This window comes from Venustampulla echinocandica (assembly GCF_003357145.1).
Source record: "Venustampulla echinocandica strain BP 5553 chromosome Unknown scaffold_18, whole genome shotgun sequence".
Classification (NCBI taxonomy): domain Eukaryota; kingdom Fungi; phylum Ascomycota; class Leotiomycetes; order Helotiales; family Pleuroascaceae; genus Venustampulla; species Venustampulla echinocandica.
This window is the reverse complement of record NW_022474223.1, coordinates 34,383-58,620: the sequence shown is the minus strand read 5'-3', so window position 1 is coordinate 58,620 and position 24,238 is coordinate 34,383. Positions and strand designations below refer to the sequence as shown.

Genomic DNA, 24,238 nt, shown 5'->3' with positions numbered 1-24,238 from the left:
GTAATTAATGTTTTTGGTCGCTGGAGAAATACCAGCAACGACTCATCGTTAGGCGGTGGGCAGCGGCAGAATCGCGTCTCCCAAGTGCTCAGTACACAACAACAATAATAATTTCAATAATGCGAACTCTGTCTGCTCACCTATCCAATGCCGGCTTTACATGATGCCGGCTCACAATGGTGGCGACGATTTCTTCTCCGATGATGAGTTGGACAATCTGCCAAACCACTATCTCGACGAGTTGGAGACCAATGCAATTCAGTTCACCCAGGCGCAGACCCAAGCCGGCATCTCGAAGCCCGCGGCCATAAGGGTGCCTCCTTCTTCAGACTACGGCGATGATATTGATGACGAGGACCTTGACGATGCCGTGGTTATTGACGAGTCAAGAAGCACCCCAGCCAGAGCTATTATCCCAGCTCTGCAACGAAATATCCCAGGCCAGTTAGCCCAGAGGCAAGCCTTGCCCCAGCAACGATATGGAACGATCAGCAACCCTCATTCTACCATAACGTACCCACAAAGAAATAATGTCGGCCCCCCACCGCTCTTCAATCTGCCAAATCCGACCACCTCGCGGATTTCTATCCCACAGAATGAGTCAATGGTCGTCGAACAGGGTAGCCAGCCCTCACTCGAGTCGGATAGTGGCGTTGAGGCATTGCAGATCCAGATCCAGGAGGCAAGACCCTGCAACTACCACACACGAAATATACTAACATATTGAAGCTGCTAAAAGAACGAGATGCTTTAAAATCGGGCCTCAATGCAAAGGCGGGCGAGATTGCCATTGTTCGGAGCAAGCAAGAGAAGGCCGCGAAGCAATATGAGCGTGAGATGGCTGCTCTTCGAAAACTCAACGAGGACAAATTAGCGAAACAAGAAAAGGCTCTCGAGGCTGCCCGAATAGCGGAGAAGAATGCTGCAACTGAACGAGAATTCATTAGGCGGGATTTGGCAGAGGAGACCGAAAAAGTCCGAAGGATGAGTAAAATTAAGGAAGCGGAGACAAAAGGAGCTCTTCTGACCACCCCGAAGAAGAAGAAGGCGCTTCCGCACAGGGATGGGTTTGATGACGATGAAATTGAGTTCCTCTCTCCGTCCAAACTCTCCCCTTCAAAATTCCAAAAGAAGGTAGCGGGCTCTCCATCTCGGGTAGGCAGTAAGCGGAGACGGAAGACTGTCGAAAGCCCAATTGCTGCATTGGAAGTGCAGGTGGATGACGAACCTACGGAAAAGCCTGAGGCCAAGAACTTAGTGTTTGATGAATCGATCATAGATAGCTTGAGTAGGCAGGATGATCGATTTGATGTAAGATTAAAGACTCCGAGTATTTCCAAACCGGCAACTGATATACTAGTTCCTTGGAACTATGCTAGACCACCGACTCAATCCCGACCATCTTCGAACGGTGCAAGAGCTGGATAAATATGCGCTGCCGTCCACTCCAAAGGAATCCTTTCAGTCCGTCTTGTTGGGAAAGATACCCGTACTGGGGCTCAAGAAGTCTCAGAAAGCTCTTCCGATCGACTTTTGCGAACTTTTGATATCAATGTGGTCAAGTTGCATGAAGGAGAAATATGTAAAGTCCCCCCTCTGCTTTAATCCAGATATTCTGACAATGGACCCAGCTCGCACCAATCTACCTCCTTATCGATCTGTTGACTTTCGCCTTGGAGCTGAAGACCACTTCGGTTGCTCCTCATATTACGGATTCAATTGTTCCGCTCGCCCAGCTTACTGCAGATCTTGTGGTTATACCGCGCTTCAAGGGACATTCGACAGAGGCCTACGATAAAAGCGTGAACGTATCATCGTGCCTAGCTCTGCTTCACCTTGTGGCGCTTGGATGCATGCCCGAGCAAGAACATATCACCCGATTCTGGAAGTTCATGCGTTACGATTTTGTTCTCGTTATGCTTAGTCCTAACCACCCGACTCCGGATTTTGAGATGATGCTACCCCTACTTTCGACTAGTGTGTTCAGAGACAGTTTTGGTGCCATCACGGTCGAGGGCATACCGGAACTACAAGTCGTCGACAATATTTTGGAAAGGCTCACATATACCCTCTTCGAAATTCCACCCTTGCCGGGAAGTTCGGAGAAAATGGAACTGGGTGCCCTATCCAAACTTCGCCTTAATGTTTTACAGCTCATGACCAGTATGACTCGATCATCTTTCGCAAGTCGGGCCATGGCAATGCATCCCCTTACGATAGGTAGGCTTGTTAGCCTCATCAGCGACGAGCTGGATGATTTGTACGACTACAAAGCTCGTCACGAGGAAAGGTATTTCCCATCATGTCCTCATCCGCCATATCAAACACTAACAGCCCACCAGTGCCCGAATTATCAGTCTAGCAACACGATTATTATATCACATCGTCACAAGATTCGGCGACGATATCGACATACAAAAGAAACTCGCCGTAATCCGCGGTGGTTCGCAGAAATACCTCCTATCTCTTTCCCGGTTGAATTTCACGGAGGATGACCTGTTGCTGGAATCGGGGATTGATCCAGATGTCGCGGCTTATGCGTTAGAGATGCTTGAGCGCGTCGTTACGCCTGAGGAAGGAGATGCCATACATTCGGCATTCTCAACTTCTTAAAATATATATGATGCACTGTGGATATATGGGGTGCTCGGGGTGGCGTTAAATTGGGCATTGCCGGAGTTTGGATTCGGAAGCATTGCATGTGTGGCGGTACGGTTTTTTGTTATCAGTATAGGCATAGTATGATAATTTGAATCTTTCGATTCTAATCCCGCATTTTCTTGATGATAAGACATAACGAGTGGGTGAGAGCTCTATTCCTCTTAGTGAATCCTTGCCCCACATCTAGATGACAAGACAAAGCAGAAGGCACCGCACCAGACTACTTCATAATATGTCTAGAATATATGTCTAAAGAGAAAAAAAACCAAACAGCAGATATTCGCTGGTGGTTACTCGAGTCGTTTTCGCACCGTTACTCTATATACTCTATATACTCTTTATTAGTATATATATCCCGCTATAGGGATATATAGCTTTAAAAGGAGATCTTATAAAGGTACTTTATAGGGGTGCGCTATAGTAGGTGTTTGGCCTAAGCTACAAGGTAGAAAGGCCTACAGAGTACTCTGTAGGGCGAGCGCCGGGTGACCGTACCGCCGAGTCAGGCAGCTGCAGCTCCCCAGGCCTAAGCCACCGTGTCCCGAGGCCTAAGCTACCGTGTACCGAGGCCTAAGTTACCGTGTACCGAGGCCTATAGCAGGCCCTATAGTAATATGCTGTAGTTAGTTTCAGGACTACTAAGACCTGAAGGGAGGCCTGAAGGGAGACCTGAATGAACCCCCTACAGTAAGTAAGGGCCTGAAGGCCTGGAGAGAAGGGCTGGGTAGAAGGCGTAGCCCCTATCCTACTTTGAGTACCCACGCCGCTGAGCGAGATAGCTAGGCTGGAAAGGGCGATGGGCGACTACTAATAGCTTCACTTTGCGACCGAATAGAATAGGATTAAATAATGATAGTACCCTATACGTAGGCTATCTAGATTGTATAGAAAGTAGTATGGGAGGGCGATGCCGTAATCATATCTAGGTAATGACCGTCATGCCTACGAGTAACAATATAGGCAGAAACAGTTTAGCACCAAATCCTTCTAATAATTCGCTATAATCGAAGCTCGGATGACCGGTCATATGAGCATAGCCTAGAGCCAAGCGCTGTAATTAAGCGCTTGCGTAATAACAATAATTAACTTAAATCAGAGGCTTCCTCAGGAATCTCTCTCTTTCCTTATAGATAGCTATTTTATCTATTCTGTACTATGCTTCAACAAGGATCTCGTGTAACTGATGTCCGTTTGTCTTTTGCGGGGATATCTTATTCTTCTTACCAGCCTCAGTAGCCATGTGCGCTCTCCAACCACCTGATGCTGTGATATCCATTGCATCATCTAGTCCCCATGGTTCGCAAACAAACCCTTTTACCCAACTACCATCGGACATCTCCACAGATCCTATGGCCAGAGGTGGTGGAATAAAGGCCATGAATTTCCCAAGGGTTTCGCTGGGTATGTCCCAAATCTCCACGTCGATAGAAGAGCCGAGCATCGTCGACCCGCCGGCGATTCTCTTCAGGCCCGGTTTCCTGATAGCATGCGCAGGGCTGGAAAGTTCATAAAGACGATACAAGGGGGAAGTTTTGGCTGTGCGATTGAACGTTGCACCGGAATCCTTTAGCTGGTAGTTCAGAGGAAATCCAGACAAGTGAGCACCAACAATTACTAGTTGCGAGGTGCTAGGTGAGGTTTCAGTTTCCACGAGGCTGGACATGGGCAAATCTTGGGATTTGCAGTTTGTGGCCCCGAGTTTTCGTGGCATTGAAGCAGAAAACTGAGCGCCGAGTTGGCACAGCTTTTCCTCTTGCCATCGAGTCGAGATAATCGTAAGTCCAAATGGCAGGCCGTCTGACCTCAAACCCGCTGGAACGGAGATTGCGGACCAGTCAAGGAGGTTTACAAAATTGGTGAAGGTTCCCAACCTTGAATTTTCTAGAAGCGGCTCCTGGTGAACCTGTTCAATCGTGGGAAATGTCGGTGTTGTCGGCACTAAGATGGCGTCATAATGTTGGAACTGGTTCTCCACTGCAAGGGCTAGATCTCTCCGGGAATATTCAGCAGTAAAAAAGTCAACCGCGCTGAATTTGGAGGCATCTTTGATTATACCACGGACGGTCGGGTCGATTCCGGCATCGGGCCTTTGGATGAAGGTTTTGATGGCAGCAAGGCGCTCCGCAACCCATGGACCTTCGTAGAGAAAGCTCGACAGTTTGAAGAGAAGGGAAAAGTCATTGGGTTGGATATCCCAGCCCAGGGCAGTTGCTCCCTCGAGAGCCTGGTGATAGGAATCGTGGTGTTGTCTATCTCCACCGAACCAAGGCGGGCTGTCACAGATTGCAATCCTTGGACGGCTGGGAATTGACATTGGTGGGTTTCTGATAACCGGCCTCGAAAAGCTATCGTCTGGATCATACTTGGCTGCTATATCAAAGACCAACTTCGCATCTTCCACCACCAATGCAAAAATGGATACACAGTCAAGGGTTCGGCAAGCAGGCACAACACCTGTCGTACTAAGTGCACCACGGGTAGGTTTCAAGCCCACGATATTGTTGAAACCCGCAGGCACCCTCCCTGACCCGGCAGTATCGGTACCAAGAGAGAATGGCACGAGTCCGCGTGCGACCACTGATGCTGAGCCAGAGCTTGAGCCGCCAGAAACGTATTTGTCGTTGAAGGTGTTTGGAACGGCACCATAGGGAGATCGAACCCCAACCAGCCCTGTGGCGAAGGCATCGAGATTGGTTTTTCCCATAAGGACGGCTCCCGCTGCCTTGATTATCCGGACGACAGAGGCATCCTCCGCGGGGCTATACGAGAAATCTGGACACGCGGCGGTAGTGGCCAGCCCGGTAGCATCGATGTTGTCCTTGACCGCAAATGGAACTCCAAATAGAGGGAGGGCGTGACCTTTAGCTTGTAACTGCAGGACTCGATGCCATTGCTGGCGGATATGGTCGGCCGAAGACAGCGATATCCATGCTGGATCTGCTGGGTCTAGAGACTCGTGGACACTCAGCAGCCGGGAAAGGGGATCGCCGGTTTTCTGGGCGAGCTTCCAGTCGAGTATTGTAAGCGGGTGACTCGCCGGGGCATATTCTGTGGTCATGAATAAACAATATCAGCAGCAGGAAGAGAGAGGACGTCGTGTCGCAATGTATAAAGAGATTATAGCAAGAGGGCTTACCGCACTGTATTAATGTCATGGCAGTATTTTGGTTTTAGAATCGCTCGTCCTATGTAGAAGGCCCAGAAATATATTTTTAATGTTGTGGGCAGTTGATCAAGAATTTATTACTGTAGTCGAATAAGTCACATATCCACACTAGGCTGTATTAACGTTGGTGGCAGGAAAAACTACCTAGGAATGTTGTGAATGTAATCGAACAGATATGGCCGGCGGCCAGGGCGCCGTCGGCATTGGTGCCGCCGGCTATCATCAGGGTTATCTTAGGTTATTAGTTGCAAGTACAATATAGTATTAGAGAAGTACGTTAGCCGATTAAGCACCGAGGAATGATTGATTCATGCTTGAGCCTAATCCGAGTTCACATATAGTGGATTTCTATACAATACTTACTGTACATACAATACATGTAGTAACGATACAAGATGGTCCCTCTCTCGTCGGGCTCGGTTAACTCCTTTGTCAAATTGCTTAGGGTTATGCAATGTGATTGTACGTGGCAGGACAGCCCCCTTTTGCTGTATATATTAGTGGGAGGCTCACTGAGTTCAATACACACACACATCGATTCCTTGGTGTTTAACCCTATCGATTATATTGCTGCGTATCGTTCCACCACTTGCGATTGACGCCCCTATCCTGGACACATTAGCTAAGCAATTTTCCCACGTGGCTAACAGGGTTCTAGTTCAGGAGGCATGGATCTAGCATTAGTAATACGTCTTAGTAATACCTCTTATGCTCGATTGAGCTTCTTCTGCCGCCGCCACTCTTTATAAAGGCGGTGAGGCAAGAACGACGATAGTCTCTATCGATAATAGCGGTAACTTTATAACGACCACCTGCCTATCTCTCCACGATGCATGAGAATAATGGCATCGCTCCACCCGCCAGCTAGACGAAAGAGTAGGCCCTGTGATGCATGTGTAAGTTACCCCAGGCCCAACCCGAGACTACGGTACAGCAGCGCTGATTTGGCGCAGAGGAAGCGAAAGAGCCGATGTGTGCTGGAAGATGACTCCACCATCTGTGTCTTGTGCAGGTTTCACAGCCAGGAATGCACCTTTCTAGAGGATCCCCATTCGCGAAAACGCAAACTCACCCAACATGGAGACGATACCTCCTCTAGACGGTTTGCCTTGACACCCCACCCTCCAACCACGTGCTCGCAGCTGACAGCGGACCTAGGCGCTCCGTTTCCTCTGGACGAGTTGAGAGGTCTCCAGAGACGCAAACTCGCATCATTCAGACCACCAGTGGGACTGGAGTGGAAGAATATGACGACATGGAAGGACCGAGTCTTCTGAAAAGGACACTAGGTTTGCAGAATAAGTACCACAGTCAATACGTCGGGGCAACAAGAGGAATCGAACCATCCCTCCTAGGCCCGCTCGAGATTGGTAAGAATCATGTGGTGCACCTGACTGATGGACGTACCCTACGAAGAGTCAGCTCGGCCAACGCATTCTTGCTGCTCCCAGATAACGGGACACAAGGCTACGCTGATGAACTCGAAGACGTGGATGCTATTGAGGCAATTGTAAAACCCCACGGCCATGCATTGGTGGCCATGTATTTCCGCATCGTGTTTCCGAGCTTTCCAGTACTCCACAAGGAGGTCTACCTCGAGAAATACAACCGCTCATATCGAGAATTCGCCCCGCCGCTCCTGGCGAGTGTGTATCTTCTCGCACTTCATTACTGGTCGTACGACGAGGAGCTTAGTAAGTCAGCCAAACCAGATATGATAAGGCTCGAAAGGATCACCCGAAAGGCCCTCCAGGATGCCATGCATCGACCGAAGGTTTCGACAGTTCAAGCCGGCCTTTTGTTGCTGCAGCATACCGATACGGACTCGGCAGAGCTGACTGCGCAGCTCGTCAGTGTTGGGCACGGATTAGGTCTGCACTTGGATGCCTCGGATTGGAACATTCCCGAATGGGAAAAGGGATTGCGGAAAAGGCTGGGCTGGGCCCTGTTCATGCAGGACAAATGGAGCAGCCTCGGGAGCGGCCGAGTACCCCTGGTCCACTCGGCAAACTGGGCACTCCAGCCGGTGACGATGGCAGATTTTCCCGAGAACGCGTCTCATGAGGACAGCCAGGAAGGGAGCTCGGAGGTTGAAAGGGGTCGAATCCTGTTCACCTACATGGTTACTTTGTCGGTAATACTAGCTGATCTCCTCGAATCCGTATTTACACTCCAGGCGACTCGGGAGATTGCTGCTGCCGGGTCGAGCGGTCTTTCGATTCTCCTGGAGAAGGTAAAGCCGGTACAGCTAAGGTGAGCGGTCTTGATTCTTATATGTTACTATAGCGCGCCCGTGACTGACATTTACTGTCAGGCTGAAGGAGTGGTTCTCCAACCTCCCTGATTGCCTATCTATGGAAGCTACAGAGGTAATGAAGCTCAACTCGGTTGGATATTTAAGGCTAGCCTATGTAGCCACCGAGATCACCCTTCACCGCCGCATTATTCTTGCGCTCGGCCCTTCTACAAACCCACAACTCTTCCAGATATGCCGCTCCGTCGCCCACGAGCGTTTCATGTTTGCCATGGACTTCCTCCAATCCCTCAAGCCACAACACCTGTCAAGCTTCTGGTACTTTGCATCACCTCAAAACTTTGCTCTTATCGCCGTCTTTGGTACCCTCCTGCTATCCACGGCTACAAGCCCTGGGGAGGCAGACTTTTACCGGACGAAGCTGAGGGAATATAGGTGGATACTGAAGATCAACACCGAAAATGGGGCGCGATATATGAAGCCCGCGATGGCTTTACTCGATGCCAATATGTTACTTTTAGAGGCCAAAGTAGCTAGACCGGCCGAAGAAGTTTAGCTAGAGACTTCAAACTCGCCATGGGCAGTTTTCATTTGACACTCCGCACGCAATACACCACAGGCCGACATTCAGAGAGCAGCGCCTCCCCCCCTACTTACTTAGGTGTTAGTAGCACCGAGACACAACCCGAGATCCTAGGCTACAGACTCAGAAACGATAACGATTTGTGGTACTAATGATGCCCACCCTATCCGAGTTCTTAAAACTGGTTTGAGTATTATCTTAGATGGTTGATTGATGGAAGCTAAGGGACGCTATGCCGTTCATTAACGGTGCGATTTGTAAACTTTTTGACCTCTGGTCGAAATAATTAAAGTTCTAATCTGTCCTAAATAGCATGTGCCTACCGCGTTAAATATTTCAGAAACCGGGGGATGGATCATATCAGCGCCCTTCATTCTTTCTTGATAGCATCTTCCAAGACCGCAGCGAGATCGAGGATCTTGCCATCGTACCCGCTCCCGCCCAGAAACGTGACTCCAAAGGGTAACTTCTTGCCCTCCTCTGCTGCTCCGCCCTCGACCCATCCAGCGTTGACACTGACGCCACACAGATCCAGCACGTTGCCCGCGTGTGCGAACACGCCCAGCTTGGAATTCAGACCGATGGGGTCTGCTCGGATCTCCGCGATGGTGGGATGGCACGGCGCGCTCGGCACGACCAAGACGTCGACCCCGCCTTCGAGGGTGTTGAAAACCTTGCGTGCCTGCGCGATATACTGTGTTTGCAACGCCTGATCCCGGAACACCTGCCAGGCTTTTAGATCCGAATCGAGTGTTGACCGATAGATGGATTTGGTAACCGGGTGGAAGGAGTCGACGTTTTTCACGATGAATTCGTGGCCGATGGAAGCCAGGCGCTCGTGAACCAGGGACGCGTTGTAGAGGAGGTCGCAGGCCTTGGCGAACGGGGAGTAATCGATCTCGACCAGCCGGCCACCGCATGATACCAGCGTCTGTATCGAAGCCTGGAACAGTTCTTGGTATGCTTCGGAGCAGGTCTCCTCCAGCAGGGAAGCCGGAGGCACGCCGAATGTGAAGCCCCCTTCCCTCGGCCCACGGAAATCCGTCTTCCAGGTCGCGAGGCTGCTCGGTAGTTTGGCATATGGATCTAGGGAATCGTGCTGATCCATGATGTACCAGGCGGCGCGAGCATCTGCCAGGGAGGGCGCAATGACTGTAACACAATCGAGGCTCTTGCACGCAGGTACCAATCCCCGGGCCGAGATGGTTCCCTTGGTGGGTTTGAAGCCAACGATGCCGTTGAAAGCGGCGGGGATGCGGGTGCTGCCCGCGGTATCGGTCGAGACGGCGAACGAGACCAGGCCCGCTACAACGGCGACGGCTGATCCAGATGATGAGCCGCCCGATATGTGATCTTGGCTGTAGAAGCTGTGCGGGGTGCCATAGGGTGAACGGCATCCCGTGAGACCCGTGGCCAGCTGGTCCAGGTTGACCTTGCCAATGTACAAAGCACCGGCGTCAAGCAGGTGTTGAACGGCCGGGGCAGTAGAATCCGCCGTGTACGCAAAGCTCTCGCAGGCCAGCGTGGTGACGCAGCCTCCCACGTCGATGCTATCCTTGACGGCGAACGGCACTCCAAAGAGTGGAGGGAGCGGCTTCCCCGCGTACTTAGCAGAGAGTGCTCCGGCTGCAGCAAGCACGTCGTCCCGGGACTGTTTGGAGATCCAGACAGCCGGGTCGATGGCTTCGTACTTCTCTATACGATCAAAGACAGCGTTGACAATCACCTGGGGATCTGCAAGGCTGCTCTTGTACTGCCGTTGGAGCGCGGCAATTGATGGCAGCGTACTCGTATCATGGTCCTTTGAAGCCGCCGGCGGAGCAGCCACAGCCGTCCCTGCGAGCCTGTCTGCCTGCGCAAAGAAGTCGGAGCTGTGCCCGATATAGCCAAACAGGCCATCCTGGCTGCATATCATATCCAGCGACGTGGTAACCTGCTGCTGATCGAAGCCGCCAGTGCAGTCCGATAGAATGCAGCATTCGTACCCTCGATCATTGCATTCTCGCAAAGTCGTAGTGACACAGCACCTTTTTTCTCCGTTAGCCATGCCATGCACCACGCAACAGCCGCCTGTCTAACAAGGAATATAGTATATACTGACTCTGTTGTCACACCCGCGAAAATCAGATGCGTAATGCCTCGAGCGAGTAATATCCTATGCAGTCCGGTCCCCCAGTAGCTCCCCTTGCCCGGCTTGTCGACGATCGGCTCTCCCGGGACCGGCCTGAGCTCGTCAATGATATCGTGGCCGAACTCTCCTCTCACCAGCAGTCTTCCCATGGGGCCCTGATCGCCGATGCCCATCGTATGGTGGCCACTCGGCGCACTGATCTGCCGCAGCCGCTTTGCCGCGGGCAGGTCGGAGAGGTCCGGTCGATGGCCCTCCCTCGTATGAATAACATGCATCCCCATCTCGCGGGACACCTCCAGGACTCGCTGCACGGTCGGGACAATGCTGCGGACGGACGAGAAGATGTCGGGGTTCCCGCACTGGACCGAACCAAACCCGCCCGGGTCGACAAAGTCCCGTTGCATGTCGATGATGAGAAATGCCGTGGTTTCGGGGGGGAAGTTGAAGGCATAGGGCCGGGCATTTGGCAGGGACATGTTGGTTATTGGGGCCATGTTTGTGTTGTGTTGTATTGTTTCGTAGGATGAGATGAAATGGAATAAGAAAGGAAAGAAGAAAGAAAGAAAGAAGGAACAGAAAAGATTCTTATGAGCCTCAACGAAACGAGAGCAGCAACCCCATCATCGCCATGAATAATAGCCAGCCTCCTTCTCCGATACCTCCCGCGTTTATTGTAGATATATTATTCAAGAAATAATCTTCGATCAGCACCAGCGACCCCGCGGCGCGTCGGCGCGCTGAGGACATGGAAAGATACGGCGATAAGCTTAGCTTATCCAGATGCATTCCGGCGCCTATTTACCTACGGGTCTACTTATCTTGGGCTAGTAACTTACCTTAGGTAAGGCACCTTATCAATTAACCGTGCAAGATTACGGTAAGACGTTTACATAAGAGTGTTATCCTTGCAATTCCTACTAGTACGTACATACACTAGGCTGCCAGACGTGGGGATAAGCAGTAGCACGTGATCCTACCCAAATTCAGGGGAATAAGGTAGGCTAGATTCAAAATCCGAGTTCGTAGCAACTGTCGAGAAGAATTTCTTGAGCTGGAGATAAATCCGAAATATTGGATTAAATATAATAAACACTATCCTAGTCATTTACTCATAAATAACTATATAACTATATATGCACCTACTCGCCGTCAACCACCTCATATGGATAGATCCGTCTATAAAACAACCAGCCCAATTCTGGATTCCCGACTCCTCGGCGCCTTTAATATGATTATATACTCACACGCAGATAATATCCTCCAGTACCTTGGCCGCAGCAACGGTTGCTTCGTCACAGAATCGATTGCCTACCAGCTGGAGAGCAATCGGAGCATCCACGAATTTCTCCGGCGAATACGACTTGTACTCGGCCTCGTCCTGCGCGCCGCGCGGCTGGTACCCGGCCTCAACCGCATCCAGCTCCTGATCGACGCGGAGACCGGTTGGGAACACGACGCCCGGCATGTCCAGGATGTTCCAGATGGCCGTGTAGGCCGAGTACCGGGCCTCGTGCGGCTCCGCGGCGACGCCTACGTACGCGGGGCAGAGGATCACGTCGATGCCGCGCTCCTTCATCAGCATCCGGTGCTCGGTGCGGTACGCCTCGCGTTCGAGGTTCACTGCCCACGTCTCGGGGATGGTCATGTTGCGCGCGAGGGTGAAGGCCTCCTTGGTGAGGGGGAGCCAGGGCTCCCCCGACTCCTCGAGAGCCGCGATTTGGGTCGCGGCGCCGTCCGGGTAGAACAGGTCGTTGATGATGCGCATGCCATGCTGATGCTTGTACGGCTCCCAGTCCACCGTCCGGATCCCGGCCGCCCTGAGCTTCTCCACGGCGCTCCTCATCGCGCGCTGCATCGGCGGGTGTGGATGAACGATGCCGTCATCCCAGAGCACGCCGACGGTGAAATCCCCCGGTGACGGCCGGGGCTCCTCGTGCCATGGCAGTGGCACCAGGGCCGTCTCCTCCTCCCACGGCTTCCCGTCCGTGACGGCCTTCATAAACAGATCCAGGTCGCGCAGGGAATTGGTGATCGGGCCCAGGGTGCAGCGGATAGCCTCCTGTCCTTCGCCCGCGAGCGCGATCCCGCTCCACGGGGTCCGGAGGGTCGTGGGCCGTATGCCGTAGCTGCCGCAGAAGGCGGCCGGGAGGCGGATAGAGCCGCCAATGTCACTTGCGATCCCGATGGCGGCGCCACGGAAGCCAACCGCAGCGGCCTCCCCTCCCGAGGATCCGCCAGGGGAGAGGCGGATATTGTGAGGGTTGAGTGTGCGGCCCGTGATGTTGTTGTCACAATCCAGATGCTTGAGACGGTTAGGTTAGCATATCTCGAGATCATGATCGGGAAATCACACATACCATACATGTCTGCGGCAAATTCGTCCGCACGTGAAATACCGCCCCCGCCTTCCGCAACACCCGGACAATCAAGGCGTCCTGCGATGCCACATTCGACACCCGGGAGACGTAGCTCGTGTGCACGATGCGGCCCTCAAACGACACCATCTCCTTAGCGGAAATGGGGACGCCGTGCAAGGGACCGACCAGCGTGCCCGTGCTCCGGAAGTGGTCATCGAGCGCGCGGGCCTGGGCGAGGGCTTCTTCGGCCATGAACTCGGTGGCAAAGTTGAGCAGCTGATGCCCGAGAGTCGCCCTCTTTAAGAATGCCACCGCGACCTCCTCGGCGGTCCAGGTCCCCGCTGCCATGGAAGCCACCAGGCCCGTCGCATCGGTCTCGGTGATCTCGAGCTCTCTCGCGGTCAGCGTGCCTGACTCCTGGGGGACGCCGAGCACGTTGGTGCGCTCCGGCGGGGGCAGGCGGTCGGCGGGGAGGAGCCATTGCTTCTGGATGGATTGATCGAGGATGTCTCTGCAAATCTGTGCCTGGGCTTGCCAGTCCGGAGTCGTCATGCTGAGATGGAAGAGGCCGCGTCTTAGAGGCCGCGTCGTAGAGATCAGATCAGAGTTGAGAGGGAGGAATCTTAATGAAGAGAGAAATAATTTGGCATATTGTTATATCAACTCGGCCTTTATCTAATACAAAAATACGGCACTTGTTTGTACAGTCTATAGCCTTGTTAGTACGAAGTATATGCAGGGACCTTGGTAGCACTCGATGTGTATATCTGATAAGGTAATACTGTACTGTACTGTACCCCAGCTTCTTAGCCCAGCCGGCGGCGTCGCCGCGCCGAAGGCCCATCGGCGAACCTGCCAGACCTGAAGGCGAGATAAGAGGATACTGTAGCTCGGGAAAAAGAGGGATGTAATGAGAAGAAGTAAAACTACGGGGTGCGATAATCGCAAAGCCACTAGCCATTTTAGCTTAGCGAGCGATAGTTGCTACCGAGGTTTACCCGACCCGGATACTACCGAAAGGTCCCCTAATCGTTCTACAGTACGTACTGTATACGCCGTCCCTTTACGTGAAGCATCTACTTCGCAGTCTCGCTACCCCTATCTCCCACAACCTCTCCACCGCTAATACAGTATCTCAGCCCCTATCGTATCTCTCCAACAGCCCCCACTTGTCATGTGTATACAGTATCATTCGCTTCGTATCTTATCGGGGTACTTTCCCTAGATCTTGGATCTCACCACGCATCGCAGTACATTGTCGTTGATAGCTATCCATCATGGCTACCATATTTATACCTCCGTACGATCCTCGTTTCCGGCATCTCAATATCTATTTCAATATCATCTTCCTCGGTTGAGACCGTCGCCCTCACCCGCACACCATGGCCTTTGCAACCGCAACGTCCAACGCCACCTCGTTCCTGCGCCGGCGGACGGAACGCATCAATGAGCATGCCATGCAGAAGAAGTCGCTCTCGGGCTGGGTGCTCCCCAAACAGCCCTCGACATTCGCCGATGAGGGCAGCTGGTCCAACGCCGACTCCGATGTGACCCCTCTGGACCGCCGCACTTGGTCCACATGGACTATCCTGGGTTTCTGGTTCAGCGACGGCCTCAATGCCCAGGGTTGGATGGGCGCCGCCTCGATTATCGCCGTCGGGCTCACATGGTCAGTACAGCTAAATCATGCTTCTCCTTGATCCGGTTTCCCATGCTTACGCCCTGTATACAGGAGGGAGGCGCTTTACTGTCTCATCCTCGGATACACCATGGTCATCATCCCCCTGGTGCTCAACGGAGCCCTGGGCGCCCATCTCCACGTCAACTTCGCTGTGGCTTCACGTGCTTCGTTTGGCTTCTACCTCTCGCGGGTGGCAGTCGTGATCAGGATGATTACGGCACTATTCTGGCATGGTATGTCAAGTCTGGCCTCGTACTATTGATCCCCCCCGCTTACACCCCCATCAAGCCATCCAGACCTACACTGGGTCGACTGCGATGACGCAGATCATCCGTTCTATCTGGCCCTCGTACCTCAATATCGCTAACACGATCCCTGAATCGGTCGGTATCACAACGCACCAGATGTGCTCTCACGTTCTCTTCTGGAGTCTTCAGTTCCCCTTCCTCCTTATCCCGCCCCACAAGCTCCGCTGGTTCTTCGTGTTTAAGGCGGTGGTCGTGGTAGTGACTTCGGTCGCAGTCGTCATCGCCCTATGCATCCAAGCGGGAGGTGCGGGTGACATCTGGGATCAGGAGGCCACCGTCTCAGGGTCGACAAGAAACTGGTTGATCCTATCGTCCATGTCGAGCATAACCGGTTCATGGTGCGTATAAGCCTCCCTACACATTCACCTCCACAGACCTCTTGGCTGAGCACCTAAGCTAATAACCGTTCTTGTAAATAGGATGACGATGGGGACCAACATTCCCGACTTCACCCGCTACCTAAAGAAATCTCGTGGGGTCTACTGGCAAGCGCTCTTCATGCCTTTCATTGCATCTTTGATCGGCATCTTCGGCATCATTGCGGCTAGCGCGGGGAAGATTCTGTATGGTACCTATATATGGGATCCCGTTGAACTTGCCTCTCATTGGGACGGTCCTAGTGGTCGTTGTGGGGCGTTCTTCGTTGGCCTCTGCTGGGTCGTAGCACAGATTGGAACCAACGTTTCCGCAAATGTCATTTCCTGCTCGAACGACATGGTGAGTGCACCGCCTCCTATCCAATACCTATCTCAGCTAATCATGCATAGGCAACCCTCTTCCCTAAATATATCAGTATCCGCCGCGGTGCCATCATTACCACCCTTATCGGAGGCTGGGTCATGGTTCCCTGGAAGATCATCTCGTCGGCCGCTTCCCTCCTGACATTCATGTCGGCGCTTGCCATCTTTCTGGCTCCCATCGCCGCCATCATGGGTGCCGACTACTGGGTGGTTAAGAAGCGCAACATCGACATCCCGTCCCTGTACCGCCGCCGAGGCCGTTACCGGTACCACGGGGGAGTCAACTGGCGCGCCGCTGCCGCCCTCATCATTTCTATCTCACCCAATCTTCCGGGCATGGTGCACGCCGTGAATCCAAGCCTCCCAGTCGGCGGCATCCAGTACGTCTACGATGTAAACATCTTGTGGGGATTCACCAGCGCGTTTGTCATCTACTGTGTACTCAGCCGTTTCTGGCCTGCAACCGAGACCCTAATCGAGACCACTATCCGCGATGAGGTCACCATTGTGAACGGCGTGGAGGTTTACAACGATGGGCTGGCGACGCCGACGGAGAAGGAAAGTGGCCTGGAGGAGACAGGCTTATCCGTGAAATATGCGTCTGTCTAACTTTCCTAAAGTTATCTATCTATATATAGCGTATTTTTAATAAATCAATAAATAATCAGCTTGTCTAGCACACCTATGATGGTTATACTTCCTAGTCTGGGTCAATATATTCCAGCCGAGTTTAACTAGACGTCTACTAAGCCGTAGACAAATAAAAGCCTGAGATATATTCGAAAAGTATCTTACAGTATCCGACGCCCCATCTTTACTTGTGTCCCGCAGATGTCAGCGACTTAGAGGGTAATTATATCCCATGTTACTATATTAAGGAAGCAGCCAACAATCATCACTGAATAGCTGCACTGCAACTTATAACAATGCATCTTAGCAACATCATGGCTGCGGTGTCTGTCTTTATTAGTCCATTGCGCATGTTGAGACTGCCTTGACCCGGTGGTGACTCAAGCCGGCTAAGGCCGAGAAGGCTGCCAGGTATACATACGTACCTTAGTTGTGAGCACGAGGATAAGTTAAGTTTTCACACTTCCTCACCCTATTATATTTAGGAAGAAGTAAGTTAGTTTAGAAAACAAAATATTTATGTGATGGCGTAGTATTAGCATTAATTCCACGGTTTCTCCTGCCCAATTTTTCCTACCCTTACTAACCTCCGAACGGAGATAAAACGATGAGAGAGGAAAAATACCGCCGCGTAGAAGTGGGCAAGTATAATGGGACTACTATTCTTAATGTTGTGGACCTTGCCTCAAATGGTGTGTAAAAGGGCTTGACATTGTGAAGCGAGATGTACCCGACGATAACAATTAGATGATGAATTAGGTCTGGTAGTGATGATAACTTAGGACTAGTGGACAATATAATTGGTTGTAAACGCCCTTGGATGAATGAATTAATACAGTCTATTACGCGTGTGGGGATATAATCACACCAGGTGGGTCACCCCCAAAGCACCTGGCTACAGACCTATTATATAACTGCCTGAGTACTCTAACGACTCGCATATATTCGTATTTATCCTCCGCTATTTTCTAACGTAATTCGCATGGGCCGTTAATGTCTCGAATGTAAACTTCATACTCTATTCTCAATCCGTATCAAGATTCTAGGGATTAGAATGGCAAACTTTGCCGACCGACTACAGCGGTATGTATCTAGAACCTCTAGAACAGCGCATAGATGGCCTCGAGAAAAGTGTCAGCAAAATCGAGGATATTCTCAGCAAAACCCTCAGACGCCCCCCATCGCCTTCAGCTAACGAAGAAATCGCTATACCAGCGTTTAAGAGGCCCTCGTTTGAGGCCAGGGCGGGCCGCTACGAATACCGACCACTAGACTCGGCTGTCACCGAAATCAGGATCCTCGTCGTGTACAGCAGCTCGGATGATCAAGATCCGATCAATTGTGAGCTACTACGTGCAAGTCTTAACAGCAACTCTTTGAAGGATCCCGCAAGCCGATCGTCTGTAGCGATTACATAGTTCAAGACACCTCTTAAACATGGGGCAATCCTGATAACAGTCGCTCCATTATAATCGATGGCCATCAGTTTCCAGTAACTCAAAATTCAAAATATCTGGGCCGCCTTAAGACACACATGAACCCTTCAAAATATCTCCCAAGCTGACGGAGAGCTTCGCCCGACCTTCTGGTGGATTGATGCAATTTGTTGATAAGTCGATTGATACCGAATAAAACAACTCGGAAACTTGAGGGCTTGACCTCTGTTTTCTGAGAGGTTTCGTTTTACCCTAATTGAATTAACTATCTTCCGCCCTCACGTCACCTTGCCTATTCTTTTTCCACTCAAAACCCGAGACAAATTCCAATTAATATATGGCGTATGTCTGAGATCTTATTCTTTTAGCACAACTCAACTGAAGTTCAACGCCTCTAGCTCTGCGGTTGTAATATTCCGTATTATCCGTTCGGCTGCCATCAGGGGTAATGCAAGGAACATCAAAACTTCCTCCCTGCCTTATATGAATTTGCTAAGCCTTTATAAAATTCCAAACAGATTGCTAATATTTTCAATTTAGAAGCTTAGTTGTTTTTCAATGAGAGGATTTGGCATTGTCGTAATTGTTTCGCGCTTTATTTAGAAATTAAAATGGCTTGATAATTGGCCGGCGAGGCGTAATCCTAGTGGCAGCCAAACGGATAGAAAACAAAGAGTCAGTTAGCTCTCTTTGATAGTGTTTTTATATTGATGATAGTAGCAGTATATCAGTCAAATAATTTCAAGTGTGACCACTTCTGCGCCTTCAAACCACTTCTGGCTGCTTCTAACTTCTAGCAAACCAACCCGTGTATACACTCCAGCCTGGGCGTCTTCTGCTCTTAGAACCAGTGCAATCTGTGCTATATCGTCACAATTACCTGGAAATGTACCTATATTATGGATTTTCCGATATATAGGGAAGCTGGTACTCCCAATAAGTAGACAGTGCAACACATCGCCATCAAGGGTTTGATACGGGCCAGGCTCAGTTAGGCGTATATCTGGTGAGATGGCAGATGCGAAGCCGTGGAAGTAGACAAGTTGTCTCGGCCGCTTTCCGATAATGTCGAAAACTTCAAAGAATTCTGTTGCGATCATAGACCCGGAAAGGCGTAACTTTCCTTCTGTACATGCACCATAGGGATTTATACCAGAGATGGTAGTGGTATATGATAGACAATTTAAGTGCGCATCTTGGTTGAATCCTCTATTCAGTGGTATTTCATAAGATATCGACGAATCATCCGATAGAAGGCCCAATGCTATGGCACTCCAGGACCAAGATGGGGCGTTATTTCTCTGTTGCCTAGCGGCGGGACCTCCATGTGGATATTGAGGGATTCTCTTCCATGATAGTGATCTTTCAAGATCAGCACTCCATATGCCAGCTAGATAGTCACATTTCATGACATTAGAAAAATGGCCTGCCAATCCTGATAAAGCAGGGAGTATGTCGCTTTGCTTTGTGAGCTTTAATCTTGAATAGACCGTAATAATTCGAAACCAGTTGATTCCTGCTTCGCCCATGGTAATATCCTGGGGAAAATTTATGCCGGACTTCAAGCGATCATTTTCAAACAAATTCTCAAATTCGTTACATCCATCTGGCCTAAGAATTTCAAGTTTTTGGCATTCGCATGCAAGACTCGTCTTGCATTCCCAGACCAGCTCCCCGGGGTGGAAGTATAAAGTTCGCGGTGAAAGAAGGCGTTCTTGTAATGCCCAGGCGCGAATTCCTAGTGGTGTGTCATCAATCTGGTCTCCTAGGAAATGAGCATGCGCATCTCTGGGCATGAGACGAGTCATGACCGTAGTTGTGAGATCTTTAACACGATATGGTATAGCTATAGATCCCGTGGGAATGCACAAAGGCAAATCACCAACATTGCTGGTGTGTCTATCAGAGAAGCAACCACCATGATTGTTGGGTGAGTGGAGGATAGCAAGCGTAAGATATGATGAAGTGTATACCATGGCCATCTGAGAGGCTTCCGTCTCCCAGTCTACTGGGTCATCTTGAATGATACACAGTGAATCAATCCAAAGGTACCTTATTTCAAGCTGGCGTGTTATCATTACAGCTTCTTGAAAGGTTTTTGGGAGTTGGTCGAATTGAATTCCGCCGAGATGATCCTCGAAATTTGACTTAACGGTCATTATCATTTGGGTTTTGCCCCAACAATGACTTAGTGCAATGTAATTCTCGTATTGCAATGTTGTAGATTCCACGAGAGCAATACATTCATTTCTAGATCCACTGACATCTAGGATCCGTGAAGGCATTTGAGACAGATTGGCAGGTAAACAGTCCCGGTGGTTTATGGAACAGTCTCTTAACCATGGCCTCAAGATATTGAGGCAAATTTCAAGGTCGAGTGTCTTAGGGATATCTCTTAAACGTCCAAATGCTGGCCAAGCTGGCTCGTTATCTATCGATTTTAGCCTTGACCAATAAGATGATAGATCTACGAACTCGAGTTTGTATAAAACTCGAAGGAAACATGTCCTTCTGAGGAAACCCAAGAGTCCTCGTCTTGTGGTACATCACCCTCCACCAAGACCTCCAACCCAAGACCAGGATGAAATTGTAGGCCGATACTATCCGAAGCAGCCGGACTTTGCCATATAAGACGGCTTTCATACACCAATTCGGAGCAGCTTCTTGAAATGCCCTCTAGTAATATCGAGCAAGAGGGACATCCGTTTGTCGCAGAAAACTGTAAGGAGTCTGCCGAGGTCCAGATTCGTCGCTGTCCATTGATTCTTCGTACATCGTTATCAGAAAACTCGTCCATTTCTGGCGGTATGCAGTCTGGGTTAAGGTCGAAGCAAGTGTTGCATGATGCAATTCGAGATTGCCGAGTTGGAACCATTGTGCCTGAAGGTTTACGAGACATACGGACTATAGTACCATTCTCTGCTAAAGAGTAAACGTCAAGAGACATGATTCGGTTACCTGGCTGCGAAATAGTTGTTTCTTGAATAAAAGGTCGCAACTTGAATACACGGTTAAGTCTGAGGGTTAAGAAGCTTAGAAGTTTTTCTGCTTAAAATAAGGCTATCGGTGCTCTAGGCAACAGGATTATTTAAATTCTAATACGTTAGAAGGCCAGCTACAGCCGAGTATTTAAGACACGGCTTCGGCTTTCATCGGCCCTTATTCGTACTTTAGACCGAAGTAGCCTTAATAATATTATAACTAAGAGTACTCGGGCTTAAAGTATAAATACTCCATATGATAAAATTTATAGTATAACGAATTCTAATATCAGCAGTCGAACTACTTTAGCTTCTACTATGGTAATAAAACACACGTCTATAGCACGTACTTTATTAATAGTCGAACCTCGACGAAGGTCTTAGCGGGCCCGAGGATCTGCCGGGAGTACTCGAGTAGTGACTTGGTGGTTGCGTTCCTGCGGAACGATGCAGAGTCTCTGAGCGTAACCAGCAGGTGAATCTAATGACCCAGATCTACAGGAAGGCCACAGGTGTCCACATCTAGCCAGGGGGAGAAGACAACGATAGTGAACTTGCTATGGATCTAGTCCGCCACCTTGGCAGTTCCGGCCGGCGAGGTCCTGGAGATCCCGATATCGTTTGTCCTAAGACTACTGACCGAGCAGAGAGATGCCCACTGGAAAGCGATGACTGCGGTCTTCGAAAGACCTTGGTGGGAGCGCGTGTGGGTTTAACAGTACCGCATTCGTCCCATGCTTTTTGCAACCTCTTTTCCAACGTTTCCGATGTAAGATTGCGATCGATATCGAATAAGTCTTGGGTGATCATTAGCTGTTAGAATATGGGAGTTATGGGAGTTCCCCTGGCCGGCTGGTCAAGCCACTTAGGCACCCCACTTGGCACTTCTCCACTACAAAGGAGAAATGAGATATGTATACTCGCGATGAGCCGAATACACGGATATCATCGTATCCCATACTAATTAGTATAGCACATGATGATGGAGGCCCTGGGAAGTTATTCGGATACTATCGGTATTATTTCCTTGAGTTACCTGATTGATCACTTGACTCTATACATTCATTTGCCTATATATGTGAAGCTTTCACCCTATAGTATTAAACTTTGGAATCAATTCAATTATCCTATTCTATAACCTATTCTGACTAATCAATTACTTGTATTAAGTATACCAATTTGGGTCCTATTAATCAACAGTTATGAGCCCGGGCTACTAAAGTATCACGTAGTAAACAAATTGTTTGAGTATTCTTCATATTTATTTAGAATCCTATTAATTCTACTACCAATTCTTCAATACTTTCAAATCCCTTGCAATCTACACTTCTTACTACTTTATACTTTTCATATCTACTAATATATCGACAGAGTATTCAACTCCAACTATATCTAGACTACCCCTAGTTCTTGATAGGCCCAGAGACTAGGAACCTTAGCTTGAGACAGTTAGATCAATAGTTTCAGGAGAAGACCAGTACGCCTAGGAATATATTAATCCTAATTCGGAAACTATATAACAGTTCCAATAGTTCCTCTGGCGGGGAGTCGTATTGGAGGTGTTCTATTTCGTTTACGTAGCGAAGTAATATAGTGATCTCTTTTAATGATCTGTAAGTAATATCAGGGTGAGTGAATCACGGAGGGAATCAAATGTAATCAAAGTAAAATGTTATAATTGATATTCAAGAATCAAGTTGAACACGAAGCTCCTATCTAGTAAGGAAATTACATTATTTATATAGAACTTTCCTACTCCTAGATCTAGCTAGATCTAGATCTATTCAGATCCAAAGTCTGAACGGATCTAGATCCCCCCAGATCCTTTTCACGTAATCTCGTCACATGATTTTCTGCTGTCACGTGACCTCGTTATATACTTTTATAATTCTCTGTAGTAATGTAGTATATTACCCGAGCTTCAAGCTATAAAGTTGGCGTTTGTAACACTATCCTCTATATAACTTAGCGTAGTCTCTTAGTTTAAAAGTTATATCGAAAATATCGGACGTCAAGTATAACTTTCTTCTTTTTTCAATATAACTTCAAATTACGACAAGTTTAAGAACTATAGACTGTTTACTGATTTTATAAATTCTAAAAGTGACGAAATAATACTCTGCTCAAGTTGTGAAAAGTATGGTCGGACCTGCGTGGTCCTGAATGAAAAGTCGAAGAAGTGTAGTGAATGTGTTCGTCGAAGTTCGAAATACGACGTCAAAAGTGTCGCAATCAACAGCTTCGAGTCCTTTCAGCATATTTAGGAGAAGTTTCACTTTGAACGTGAAGCAGCTCTGGCAGCAGCGATAGAAGGCTTTGCTTGTGCCGAGTGTCTGAAGAAGTAGCAAGAGCTTCTCAAGTGTCGGATTTCTAATATAGTCGTTTAGGGGCTCCGTGATTTAGACGAGCTAGATGAAGTAAAGGAAAGAGAAAAGGAAGAAAAGGAAACGGAAGCTTGTCGTGAAGTAGAATCGAGACAGCTAGCTGCTACAACTAGTAGTTTTAGCAGCGACTTTTCTTTCGACTTTAGTCCTCTGCTAAGTCCTAATGACCTGATCTAGGCAACTTTTGATTTTAGTAGTAGAACTTCTCAAATATCTAGTAGTAGTTGAGATGAGTCCTAGGTTCCTATATGTTTTCCGAATATAAGTAGTCTAACTATTTGATTAAATATTTGACTGTGCTTTTGACTCGTCTATAGTCTAATATCTGTTCGACTTCGTATTCGGCGTTTGAGTTGATTAGTTCTATTTCGGTTATTAGCGTTAGTAGTACGTTTAGTAGTACTAGTTCAAAGAGAGAAATATAGAAAACCGGAAAGATGTTCATTGTCTTTAGTAAAGTAAGTTTATAATTCAGACGTCCTTTGAACTTCTTAATTTTGAATAATCTTAATTTCTTGTAGTCTAGTTTATCGCTTAGTCGTTTAGTTTTAATATTTTTTCTGAATAAGTAAACTCTGTCCTTCTTCTGTAGTGTTAGTTCTTGACTATATTTCGAATTGTAGTATAAAGCGCTTTTTTCTATAATAAACTGAAGTTCGCTACTTAGTTTTTTATGTAGGTCTTTGATTTCGTTTGTCTGGACTTGTACTAACTAGTTATCGATGTCTGATATCTAGGCCTTGTAATAGACACTGACGTTATAACTGTAATTAGCAAAGAATAGCGATACTTTCGTTGTGTCTGTGATTGTACTATTATATACAAATGCAGCAAGTAGGAGTAACAATACTTAATTGTCCTATTTATAGTTGATATAATAGTGTAAGTATACTTCGATTGTCTGATTCATTCTTTCTGTTCTACTG

At 49.0% G+C, this 24,238-nt stretch overlaps 8 protein-coding genes across 8 annotated transcripts; 4 read left to right on the top strand and 4 right to left on the bottom strand.

Moving 5' to 3' along the window:
* Positions 1 to 163: 163 nt before the first annotated feature.
* Positions 164 to 2,613, top strand: BP5553_10693 (Uncharacterized protein; the record flags this gene model as incomplete). The annotated part of the gene is made up of 5 exons (XM_032019316.1): positions 164 to 620; positions 668 to 1,311; positions 1,361 to 1,582; positions 1,632 to 2,290; positions 2,343 to 2,613. 5 exons carry the CDS (start codon positions 164 to 166, stop codon positions 2,611 to 2,613), a joined length of 2,253 nt encoding a protein of 750 aa, XP_031864528.1.
* Positions 2,614 to 3,814: 1,201 nt separating this feature from the next.
* Positions 3,815 to 5,719, bottom strand: BP5553_10692 (uncharacterized protein; the record flags this gene model as incomplete). The annotated part of the gene is made up of 1 exon (XM_032019315.1): positions 3,815 to 5,719. One exon carries the CDS (start codon positions 5,717 to 5,719, stop codon positions 3,815 to 3,817), a length of 1,905 nt encoding a protein of 634 aa, XP_031864527.1.
* Positions 5,720 to 6,669: 950 nt separating this feature from the next.
* Positions 6,670 to 8,637, top strand: BP5553_10691 (Uncharacterized protein; the record flags this gene model as incomplete). The annotated part of the gene is made up of 3 exons (XM_032019314.1): positions 6,670 to 6,929; positions 6,986 to 8,080; positions 8,142 to 8,637. 3 exons carry the CDS (start codon positions 6,670 to 6,672, stop codon positions 8,635 to 8,637), a joined length of 1,851 nt encoding a protein of 616 aa, XP_031864526.1.
* A 397-nt stretch (positions 8,638 to 9,034) lies between these two features.
* Positions 9,035 to 11,289, bottom strand: BP5553_10690 (Uncharacterized protein; the record flags this gene model as incomplete). The annotated part of the gene is made up of 2 exons (XM_032019313.1): positions 9,035 to 10,691; positions 10,766 to 11,289. 2 exons carry the CDS (start codon positions 11,287 to 11,289, stop codon positions 9,035 to 9,037), a joined length of 2,181 nt encoding a protein of 726 aa, XP_031864525.1.
* A 746-nt stretch (positions 11,290 to 12,035) lies between these two features.
* Positions 12,036 to 13,704, bottom strand: BP5553_10689 (Uncharacterized protein; the record flags this gene model as incomplete). Its single annotated transcript, XM_032019312.1, has 2 exons — positions 12,036 to 13,097; positions 13,153 to 13,704. The coding sequence occupies 2 exons, from the start codon at positions 13,702 to 13,704 to the stop codon at positions 12,036 to 12,038; spliced, it is 1,614 nt and encodes a 537-aa protein (XP_031864524.1).
* Positions 13,705 to 14,534: 830 nt separating this feature from the next.
* BP5553_10688 (Uncharacterized protein) lies at positions 14,535 to 16,490 on the top strand (the record flags this gene model as incomplete). The annotated part of the gene is made up of 5 exons (XM_032019311.1): positions 14,535 to 14,821; positions 14,885 to 15,066; positions 15,122 to 15,479; positions 15,561 to 15,858; positions 15,909 to 16,490. The coding sequence occupies 5 exons, from the start codon at positions 14,535 to 14,537 to the stop codon at positions 16,488 to 16,490; spliced, it is 1,707 nt and encodes a 568-aa protein (XP_031864523.1).
* Positions 16,491 to 17,596: 1,106 nt separating this feature from the next.
* Positions 17,597 to 17,929, top strand: BP5553_10687 (uncharacterized protein; the record flags this gene model as incomplete). The annotated part of the gene is made up of 1 exon (XM_032019310.1): positions 17,597 to 17,929. The coding sequence occupies one exon, from the start codon at positions 17,597 to 17,599 to the stop codon at positions 17,927 to 17,929; it is 333 nt and encodes a 110-aa protein (XP_031864522.1).
* A 749-nt stretch (positions 17,930 to 18,678) lies between these two features.
* Positions 18,679 to 21,738, bottom strand: BP5553_10686 (uncharacterized protein; the record flags this gene model as incomplete). The annotated part of the gene is made up of 3 exons (XM_032019309.1): positions 18,679 to 20,378; positions 20,423 to 20,964; positions 21,569 to 21,738. The coding sequence occupies 3 exons, from the start codon at positions 21,736 to 21,738 to the stop codon at positions 18,679 to 18,681; spliced, it is 2,412 nt and encodes an 803-aa protein (XP_031864521.1).
* Positions 21,739 to 24,238: the final 2,500 nt, after the last annotated feature.